This window comes from Carlito syrichta, unplaced genomic scaffold, assembly GCF_000164805.1.
Source record: "Carlito syrichta isolate Samal-C Ts95f unplaced genomic scaffold, Tarsius_syrichta-2.0.1 Scaffold288166, whole genome shotgun sequence".
Classification (NCBI taxonomy): Eukaryota; Metazoa; Chordata; class Mammalia; order Primates; family Tarsiidae; genus Carlito; species Carlito syrichta.
Genome location: NW_007232262.1, coordinates 2,589 through 13,689, shown reverse-complemented (window position 1 = coordinate 13,689; position 11,101 = coordinate 2,589). Strand labels below are relative to the sequence as shown.

Genomic DNA, 11,101 nt, shown 5'->3' with positions numbered 1-11,101 from the left:
CTTGTGCCACCACTCTCAGCTTTAAAAAAAAAATTTTTGTAGTGCCAGGCATGGTGGCTCATGCCTGTAATCCCAGAACTTTGGGAGGTGCAGACAAGAGGATTGCCTGAGCTCAGGGATTCAAGACCAGTCTGTGCAACATGGTGAGACTTCGGTTCTACAACAAATCAAAAACAAAAAAGTAATTTTTTATTTTTTTTAGAGATAAGGTCTCACTATGTTTCCCAGACTGTACTGGAACTCCTGGGTTCAAGCAATCTTCCTGCCTCAGCCTCCCAAAGTGCTGGGGTTATAGGTGTGAGTCACCGTGCTCAGCCCTGTCCTCTTTTTTTTTTGCCGAGGGACTTTCTTTCTGAGCATGGCATTCTCGGTACACCAGGAAGGGGTGGACCAACGTCAGAAGAGTGGCAACTATGAGTATCAAGTTCACCTGTGGGGAGAAAGAAATGAGTGAGGTCAAGTCCAGGAGCTCTGAGCAGCACCCACAACCAAGGAAGGGACCAGCATATTTTACTCTCCACCCAGATACTCTGGTGCCCTGGAGGAAGGACTTTCGGTTATTCTTCATACTGCCCTGGGGGGTGGGATGCCAGGGAAGGAATACTATGCCCATTTCACGGATGCAGAAACAAAGACCTAGGCCACTGGGAAACTGGGAAGGCCCCAGCTAGAGTATTTTATATGAATATGATGTCAGGACACCTGATAGCACAACCAAGTAATTCTCCTCCGTTTTGTTTTTATTTATTTATTTTTTGAGTTGAAGTCCCACTCTGTCACCCAGGCTGGAGGGCAGTGGCACACTCACAGCCACCCCAGCATCAACCTGCTGGACTCTGGCGATCCTTTCACCTCAGCCTTCCAAGCAGCCAGAACTACAGGCACATGCCACCATGCCCAACCAATTTTTTTTTTATTGTAGAGATGAGGTCTCGCCAAGTTGCCCAGGCTGGTCTCAAACCCGTGGGCTCAGGCAATCTTCTCACCTCAGCCTCCCGAAGTGCTGGGATTATAGGCAAAAGCCACCACGCCAGGCCTAATAAAGTCTTTTTTTTTTTTTTTTTTGAGTTGGAGTCTCACTCCATTGCCCAGGCTGGAGTGCAGTGGCATGCTCACAGCCACTGCAGCCTCGACCTGCTGGGCTCAGGCGATCCTTCCACCTCAGCATTCCAAGTAGCTGGAACTATAGGCATGCGCCACCACACCCGGCTAATTTTTTGATTGATTGTAGATATAAGGTCTCACCAAGTTGCCCAGGCTGGTCTCGAACCCGTGAGTTCAGGAAATCCTCTCGCCTCAGCCTCCCAAAGTACTGAGATTATAGGCATGAGCCACAGCACCTGACCTTTCTTTTTATTTTTAGAGACAGGGTCTCACTCTGTCACCCAGCCTGGAATGCAGTGGTACAATCATAGCTCACTGCAGCCTCGACCTCCTGGGCTCAAGCATTTCTCCCACCCCAGCCTCCTGTGTAGCTGGGACTCCACACCCAACTATTTTATTTTTTGTAGAGATAATGTCTCACCATGTTGCCCAGGCTGGTCTCGAACTCCTGGCCTCAAGCCAGAGTACTCCCACTGACCCTAGTTGGAGAAGCACAACCGAGGATGCACCCCTGTGCAGAACTTCTGATCCAGGGACCACACCTTGGCCACTGCAGTCAGATTAGGGGCGCCCCCTGCTGGGGTCCCACGGAGTCACCCCACCCTGGACCCCTGCCACAGACATACATGACCCAGCAGTACTCACGTAGAACGGGTTATTCTGGAAGTGGCTTTTGATAAGGATGAACAAGGGGAACTGGAGCAGGGACACCACAGCAGACAAGGCCATGACCAGTCCATAGAGCTTTCCAAAGTGCTCTGAAGGGAAACTGGGAAAAGAGACCGGGTTCCAGTGAGCTGTGGGGATTGTTTTAAAGCAGGGGTTTAAGCCGGGCTCGGTGGCTCAGCCTATAATCCCGCACCTTTGGGAGGCTGAGGTGAGTGGATTGCCTGAGCCCGTGGGTTCGAGACCCGCCTGGGCAGCGAGACCTCATCTCTACAATAAATCAAAAAATCAGCCGGGCGTGGTACCGCATGCCTGTAATTCCGGCTACTTGGAAGGCTGAGGCAGAAGGATCGCCGGGAGCCCAGCAGATGGAGGCTGCGGTGGCCAGGAGCGGCCACTGCACTCAAGTCTGGGCGACAGAGTGAGACTCAATGCAAAAAAAAATAAATAAATAAATAAATAAATAAAGCAGGGGCCTGTCCTCCAAGGGCCTTTGTCCCCAACTCCCCTGTCCTAGGCCTGCCCTCCACCCACCACACCTACCCAGCCCTTCACCTTTGCTCAGAATTCAAACTACAGAATAGAAAAGGCACATGCAGGGACCCAGACACAGGCTGTGCTCATAGAGGTCTCAAGAAAAAGACAGACACGTAAATAGATCACTACATGCCAGACGAGGCGTGCACTATCAAAAGAAGTGAGAACAGAGCACCAAGGGCACAAAGGAAAACACATTTCCATATCTTGCCTGCAAGAACGGGAACAGAAGTGGGCTTTGGAGGGTGAATAGGGGTTCATCGGATAGAGGACAAAGGGCATAGCAGATATGAAGGTTCAAGTGCGTGAATGCTCTATCCTCTCTACCCCTTCTACGCCTGCTCCCAACCTGGCCCATCCTCACCTCCCGACTCTTTACCTCTAGCTTCTTTTTGTCCCAGTGGATTCCTGCCAGAGCCAACCCCAAGGCCACTTACGCAAGGATGAGGAAGGCTGCATTGCCCCCGTAGAGGAAGGAGCGGCTGATCACTTGCAGGATGAAGGTGACATACTGGAGGGGGAGGACAGGGACCGAGGCACAGATGGCGAAGCCCAGGCACAGCAGAGACGTCAGGGCCAGTGAAGGCACCGTAGAGCAGAGGGCCACCACCGAGGCGGAGAAACCTGGGTCAGAAGGGAGGAGGAGAGGCTGCCTGGAAGCCAACCAGCCCAACGGAGAGCCAGGAAAGACAGGGAAGGGGAGGGACCACCACCCACCCAGCGGTCCAAGCACAAACCTGGGTCATCCTGGATCTTCCTCCTCCCATGCTCACTTCCAGGCCATCACACATGCTGATCATCGGCCCCTAAGCACCATTCGAACGTGTCCCTCCTCCCCAACTCACTGGCTCTTCCTAGTTTTAAGCCACCATCAACTCGCAGATGATGGCAATGGCCTCCTAACTGGCTCTACCTCCACTCTTGCCCCCGCTAACCCGGAATCAGAGCCACTGGCTCCTCATAGAGCTGCTGGTAACAGCACAAGCAGGAACAATCACGTCAAACTACACTGCCGCCACGTAATGGACAGCAGGTGGCGGAGAGCGAGACGGCAGTTACAAGGCACCAGAAGAGGGCCGTGGCATGCAGCAACTTGGGATAGAGTTACACAGAAAGCCTGCAGGACGCTGTACACCACAGTATGCTGCCTTTTATCTAAGGAGGGAAATACACACACACACACACACACACACACACACACACACACACACACACACAAACACACACACACACACAAATGGTGTCCCATGCCTGTAATCACAGCACTTTGGGAGGCCAAGGTGAGAGGACTGCTTGAGCTCAGGAGTTCGAGACCAGGCTGGGCAACATAGCCAGACATCGTCTCTACAGAGAATCAGAAAATTAGCCATATGTGGTGGCAGGCACCTGTAGTTCCAGCTACTTAGAAGGTTGAGGCAGAAGGATCGCTGGAGCCCAGCAGATCGAGGTTGCGGTGGCTATGAGCGTGCCACTGCACTCCAGTCTGGGCGACAAGAGCAAGGCTCCAACTCAAAAACATAAAATAAATAAAATAAAATATGTATATAATAAAAAGCAATAAAAATGGAAAAGGAAAACAGGGGTACTAGGAACAGAGAAGGAAACAAAACTTCTTAGATTATATCTTGTTTCATAGTTTTAACTTAGGGCAAATGTAAATGCTTGATATGTAAATGTGCAAATAAAATTAAATAAAAATAATAGGTAGAAAACAACCAAAGCAATCCCCAAAAAATTAGAAACAGAAATAAAGTGAAGCCAATGAACACAACTCTATACCAAGTTGGTGACTTAAAATACAGTAATTTGGCTGCACATCTCTCGTGGGATAATGGCCTGAGGAGGAGAAGGAAGAGACACAGGAAGGAGGGAGGGAGAAAGGGTGAGAGGGAGGGAGAGAAGGAAGAAGCTAGAAATGGCATTTAGTGTGGCCTGGTGCAGTGGCTCAGGCCTATCATCCCAGCACTTTGGGAGGCAGAGGCAAGAGGACTGCCTGAGTTCAGAGGTTCAAAACCAGCCTGAGCAGCATGGTGAGACCTGGTCTCTACAATAAACCAAAAAAAATCAACCAGGTGTGGTGGTGCATGCCTGCAGTTCCAGGTACTTCGAAGGCTGAGGCAGAAGGATCACCAGAGCCCAGTAGGTCAACACTGGGGTGGCCGTGAGCGTGCCACTGCATTCCAGCCTGGGCGACAGAGTGAAACTCCAACTCAAAAAAAAAGAAATAGCATATAGTGACTACGAGATTATTGTATTGTAATATTGATATTGCTAAAACCAGTGATTATGTTTAGAATATTAAATATGTATGTACTATGTATGTATATAGTATTGGTACAGACCAACATTTTCAGAGAAAGCTACAAATATAAAATCAAGGAAACAAAATATGAATGAAAACATCACCATTAAGTATTCATGATGGGTTTTTTACCCCTTAGAAAAAATTATATACATCTCAAATCTACCTAAGGTCCAAAGGCAAAGACAAGCCAGGAGCAATTAGAAACCCCCCGGCACCTGCTGGGCACAGTGGCTCAAGCCTGTAATCCCAGGACTTTGGGAGGTCGAGGTGAGGGGATTGCCTGAGCCCACAAGGTTCGAGAACAGTCTGGGCAACTTGGCGAGACCTCATCTCTACAATAAATAAAAAAATTAGCCAGGCATGGTGGTGTGTGCTGGTGGTTCCAGCTACTTGTAAAGCTGAGGTGGAAGGATCTCCTGAGCTCGGGAGATCAAGGCTGCAGTGGTTGAATAAAAAATAATTAGCTGGGCTTATGCTTTTAGTTCCAGCTACTTGGGAGGCTGAGGTGGAAGGATCACCTGAGCCCAGAAGACTAAGGCCACAGTGAGATAGGATCGTGTCACTGCACCCCAGTCTGGGTGATAGCATGAGACACGACTCAAAAAGAAAACACTGGTAGTCATCCCTGGAGATCACAAGGCATCAGCTTCATTATTCTGAAATGGCTAAATTGACAGGAAAACCAAGTATTTAATTCAGGGTAATGGAATAGTAAGGGAATTTTTTGTTTGTTTTTTCTATAGGAATTCTAGCCACTAAAAGCAGAAGAAAAGATAGAAATAAAAAATCATCCTCTTGCAACTCTAATAAAATAATGAGTGTAGGCATTGATCACTAATGGCTGCTAAGATCATTAGGTACATGGTTGACAGGAAACGTAATGGACTGTCAAACTGATAACATCTGAACCAGCTGATCAATCTTAACATTGTAACAAGACAACAGATACCAGGGGGCACTGAAGGGAAACCAGAGGAAGCCCAAGGCTCCACCTCAGAGCTCTTCCTCCAAAACAAACCAGAGTCTCCTCCAAGTCCCTAATCCACCTGCTTATAGGAAACACTTTTTTTTTTTTTGAGGTGGAATCACTCCGTCGCCTTGGCTGGAGTGCAATAGCACACTCACAGCCACCCCAGTGTCAACCTTCCACCTCAGCCTTCCAAGTAGCTGGAACTACAGGTGGGCGCTACCATAGCCAGCTATTTTTTTTTTTTTATTGTAGAGACGAGGTCTCGAACCCGCGAGCTCAGGCAGTCCACTCGCCTCAGCCTCCCAAAATGCTGGGATTACAAACTGCGCCATCAAGCCTGGCCTATAGGAAACAATTTTAAACGACACCAATATAGTGCCAAATCTACCTACCAGTTTCTTCAACAAGTAAAGAGGCTGTGGCCACTGCTACACATTTTATAAGGCAAAGCAATCAAATTCATCGCATGGCCCATGTATAGATTCTGATTTGAACAAAGCAACCATAAAAATGCTTTTTTTTTTTTTTTTTGAGTTGGTGGGTCTCACTGTCACCCAGGCTGGAGTACAATGGCATAATCATGGCTCACCACAGCCTCGTCCTGCTAGGCTCAAGTGGTCCTCCTGCCTCAGACTTTGAGTAGCTGGAACTACAGGGGCCCACCAACACACCCAGCTACTTTTGTTTTTTTTTTTTTTAGAGACAAGTCTTGCTAAGTTGCCCAGGCTGGTCTCAAACTCCTGACCTCAAGCAATCCTTCCACCTTAGCCTCCCAAAGCGTTGGGGTTACAGGTGTGTACCCCCATGCTCAGCAAAAGCTGTATTTTTAATAAGGAGAATTTGAACAGTGACTGCATATAAGATGAAATTAAGAAATTATTGGGGGTTTTTTTAGGTGTGATAATAATATTATGGTGAAGATTAAGTAAGAGAGGCCTGGCCAGGTGTGGTGGCTCACTCCTACAATCCCAGCACTTTGGGAGGAAGAGGCAGAAAGATCGCCTGAGCCCAGCAGGTCGAGACTATGGTAGCCATGAGTGTGCCACTGCACTCCAGCCTGGGCAACAGAATGAAAAGAGACTCTGATTCAAAAACTAAAATAAAATACCCTTACTTGTTAGAGACACATATCACAGCTCACTGCAGCCTCAACCTCCTGGGCTCAAGCAGTCCTCCCACCTCGGTCCCTCAAGTAGCTGAACTATGGAACTGCAGGCGTGCCACATGCCCAGCTAATTTGAGACAAGGTCTGGCTGTGTTGCCCAGGCTGGTCTCAAACTCCTGGACTCAAGCCATCCTCCAGCCTTGCCCTCCCAGAGTGCTGGGATTATAGGCATGAGTCACCATGTCCAGCGCTGACCTCCTCTTACCTCTCTCTCCACCGCCTCTTCCTAGGACACCATAAGTGCTCTGTGCACTGGGCCAGCCTGAACCACTTACCAGATTCCTCACATTCCTCAATGCTTCACTCTCTCCTCCACCACCCTGACCCCAGTGTTCCCGAGTCACTCTCAGGCCCCGCCCCGTCACCTCCCCACTTAGCCTCTTCCTAGGACACCCTGAGTGCTCTGTGCCCTGGGGCCAGCCTGAACCACTTACCAGATTCCTCACCTTCCCCGGTGCTTCACTTCTTCACCACCCTGACCCCACGTGCTCTCTCAGGCCCTGCCCCTTTATCTCCCCACTTACTCCTCCTTCAGGCCTTGGCTTAGATGCCACTTACTCCAGGAAGCCTTCCCTGGTTACCAACCTCATCCTCACCCATAACAGGTGAGGGGGAGGTGACCTACTTCTTATCCCTGTGGTCCCCCACGGGTTTATTTCATGGATTTGTAATTGCCTGACTACTTGCCTCTTTCCACACCTTGAGAAAAAGAGCATATCTGTCTTACCCATTGTTGAGTCCCCGGTCTGGCACTATGGCTGTTACATAATTGTCACGAGCCAGGTAGATTGAGCCAGAGTGTAGAAGCCTTAATGGGACAGTCTTGAGTCCATACCCACCTTCTAACCTTGTCTTCCAGAGCTCACCTGGCATGCGCTGCGAGCTGCCCAAGACTCACACATCCCCATCTCCTTGCTTTGTCACCCACCTTTGATGACCCTCCCATGATCTATTGAAATCCGATCTGTCCCTCACAGCACACAATTATCAGTGGTGGAATGAATGGGGGTGTGAAATGAAAGAGCAGAAAGAGTTAAGTAGAAAGAAGAATAGTTAAGAACAAAAGAGGCAGAGCACAGTGGCTCACATCTATAATCCCAGCACTCAGGGAGGCTGCGGTGAAAGGATCACTTGAGTCCAGGAGTTTAAGACCAGCCTAGGCAACATAGCGAGACTTCGTCTCTACAAAAAATAAAATAAGCCAGTATGGTAGCATGCAACTGTAGTCCCAGCTCTGCAGGAGGCTGAAGCAGAAGATCTCCTGAGTCTAGAAGGTTGAGGCTGCAGTGAGCCAGGATTGTGCCACTGCACTCCAGCCTGGGTAACAGAGTGAGAACCCAACTCAAAAAAAAAAAAAAAAAAAAAAGCCAGGTGTGATGGCTCAAGCCTGTAATCCCAGCACTTTGGGAGGCTGAGGCGAGAGGAATGCCTGAGCTCAGGGGTTCGAGACCAGCCTGGGCAACTTGGTGAGACCTCATGTCTACAATAAATCAAAAAATAACCTGGGCGTGGTAGCACACACCTGTAGTTCCAGCTACTTGGAAGGTTGAGGTGGAAGGATCGCCTGAGTCCAGCAGGTCAATGCTGGGGTGGCCGTGAGCGTGCCACTGCACTCCAGCCTGGGCGACTGAGTGAGACTCCAACTCAAAAAAAAAAAGGACCAAATGGGCAGGGGGATAAATGACACTCCCTCGTGGCTCCCTGCTCCCTGCCTCACCTGTCTTCCCGGCTTCCTTCTGGTACTTCTGCTTAAGCCAGTCCATGAGCAGGCCATTCCAGGGGGCACACAGCACTCCGAATAACTGAGTATAGGCGAAGGCGTTTGTGTAGGTGCTGACTGCAGAGGGAGAGAGGGGCTGGGCAGTGAGACGTTTCCAGGAACAAGGACTCTCCCACCCTGTCCTGGTCGCGCTAGTCCCTCTCCCCACACCCTCCTCCAGGGGGCGCACCATCCTGCTGGGAGGCTCTGGGTCCCCAGCGGGGACGTGCAGGTGGGCTGCCTCCCAGCCCTGCCACATACCTAGCAGTTTGTCCTTGTTGGCCAAGCTGGTCAGCTTAGGGTTGAGCGTGCCAATGAAGAAGTAATGCCAAAGCTGTATCACGGACAGCCACACCAGGTGACACACGAAGCGCAGAGACAAGACGCAGCTCCAGAAGGAGCGGGGCTCCTGCTGTGGCCCTGTCCCTGGGGTCTCTGATGGGGAAAGGGGACCTGGGTATAAACTGCAAGGGACATGGGGAGGTGGAGGGATGGGACAGAGCACAGAGGCCTTCACAGGACAGTCTTGGGCCTGCATCTACCTTCCACCCTTGCTCCAGAGCTCACCTGCCTGCTCTGCCAGCTGCCTGTGACTCGCACATTCCCACCTCCCTGCGCAGTCATCCTGGCCCCATCACCCCGAATGACCCTCCCATATTCCTCTGTCTATTGAAATCCGATCTGCCTCTCGCAGCCTGGTCAATGACACTTCTTGCAGTAATACCTTCCTGATCCTTCTCAGCCAGAATGGTGAAGAGAAAGACAGAGGAGGAGAAAGCTAGAGGAGACTTCAGCATGAGTGAGGGGCAGTACTGCTCGATCCCACTCCTCCGCCCCTCACTTTCTCTGGGCACCAGCAACCCCGAGTTTCACTGGGAAATCTTCCCCTGCCCCGTCTTCGGTCACACGGGACCATGAATTAAGTATTCTGCTCCTCACCCAGGGCTGACTAATTAAATCACTCTCCCTAACAAGGCAGACTGGCCGTGATTTTATATTGAGATGCCAGAGGTGTCCTGGTTCTATGCTTCCCAGACCTTGCAAGTTTGATTTCCCCCCCTTGATTTCCTAAGCTTCCCAGAATCCTATTCTTTCTTTCTTTCTTTCTTCAGTGACAAGGTCTTGCTACGTTGCCCAGGCTGGTCTTGAACTCTTGGCTCATGGAATCCTCCTGCCTCGGCCTCCCAAAGTGCTGAGATTACAAGTGTGAGCCACTGTGCCCGGTCAGAATTTTATTCTTATTTCTTTAAAAAAAAAAAACTGGCTGTGTATATTTAAGGTGCACAACATGATGTCACAAAATACATATAGTTAGTAAGATGGTTACTATAGTGAAGCAAATTACCGTGTCCATCAACTAACATATTTACCTTTTTGTGTGTGACAAGAGTGGTTAAAAATCTATTCGTTCAGGCTGAGTGCGATGGCTCACGCCTGTAATCCCAGTACTGTGGGAGGCCAAGGCAGGAGGATTGCTTGAGCCCAGGAGTCCGAGACCAGTCTGGGCAACACAGTGAGACCTAGTCTCTACAAAAAAAAAAAAAAAAATCAAAAAAATTAGCTGGATGTGGTGGTGTACACCTCTAATCCCAGCTGCTCAGAAGGCTGAAGCAAAGGATCACCTGAGCCCAGGAGAAGGCTGCAGTGAGCCATGATTGTGCCACTGCACTCCAGCTGGGCAAGAGTAAGCCTCTGACTCAAAAAAGAAAGAAAAGAAAAAGAGGGCAGATCGGGGGAGTGGGGGGAAGGGAAGGCAAATCACAGAAGGCAGACTCCAGGGGATGGGATGGGATGGGATGAGAAAGTGAGAAAGGGAGAAATGAGCGGCAGAACAGGGAGAATAAAAAAGAGACACACATTCTGCCCCTCTCTAAAGTGAAGGGTTGGGAAGATGCTTAGATCTCTGCCTGGCCTGGCCTGGTCCCGGGTCCCTGGAGGAGTCCTGGAGGCAAGGAGCCAGCCAGGTGAGGCCCCAGGAAGGGCCTGTCCTGGGGGAGGAAGGGGTAGCCGGCAGGGGAGGGGCAGGGGGGCTCACCTTCCTTTGGTGAGAACTCCTTGGACTGCAGCCCTTCTTCTACACACTCCACTGCTTTCTCCTCTCCCTTTGTGGTTTTGAATCTAGAGCACAGGCTGTGGAAACAGAGCCCCACCCACAAGCGCCAGGACCGTGAGCACACCTGAGATTGGGGCTGGAGGGATCCCAAATTGCACCACGCTTTGGAATCACCTTTCAGCCACCCGAAACCCAAGTCGCAGCCCAGACTCGTGAAATCAGAACATTTGAGCGTGAGTGCCGGAGACCAGCTCCAGCCGGGTTCAGGGCACCCCAAAGGTGGAGACGGTGTCGGCGATTGGGGGGAAGAAGAGAGAAAGAAAGAGACTGGACTCCAATCTAGTGCAGAAGTGATGTGTGTCTTATTGGGAATTACAACGGGTCTTTTATACACAAAGTCAGATGTGGGAAGGGTGTCCCCCACCCACCAGAAACCTTAATCCATGAAAACTTAATCAATGATTGCCTTTAAACTCTTTTCACATGATAATCTTAAAATCCCATAACAAAGGATAACCTAATCTGTGACTGACATATTCTAT

At 50.0% G+C, this 11,101-nt stretch overlaps 1 protein-coding gene across 1 annotated transcript in view; it reads right to left on the bottom strand.

Annotated features, from left to right (window-relative positions):
• Positions 1–289: 289 nt before the first annotated feature.
• Positions 290–11,101, bottom strand: part of SLC43A3 (solute carrier family 43 member 3) — a gene marked incomplete at its 5' end in the record, with an annotated part of 13,190 nt that continues 2,378 nt past the window's right edge. The window contains 6 exons of the mRNA XM_008053450.1: positions 290–430; positions 1,750–1,873; positions 2,745–2,931; positions 8,465–8,584; positions 8,768–8,941; positions 10,542–10,636. Coding sequence (XP_008051641.1) covers positions 290–430; positions 1,750–1,873; positions 2,745–2,931; positions 8,465–8,584; positions 8,768–8,941; positions 10,542–10,636 — 841 coding nt within the window. The remainder of the gene's footprint in view (positions 431–1,749; positions 1,874–2,744; positions 2,932–8,464; positions 8,585–8,767; positions 8,942–10,541; positions 10,637–11,101) is intronic.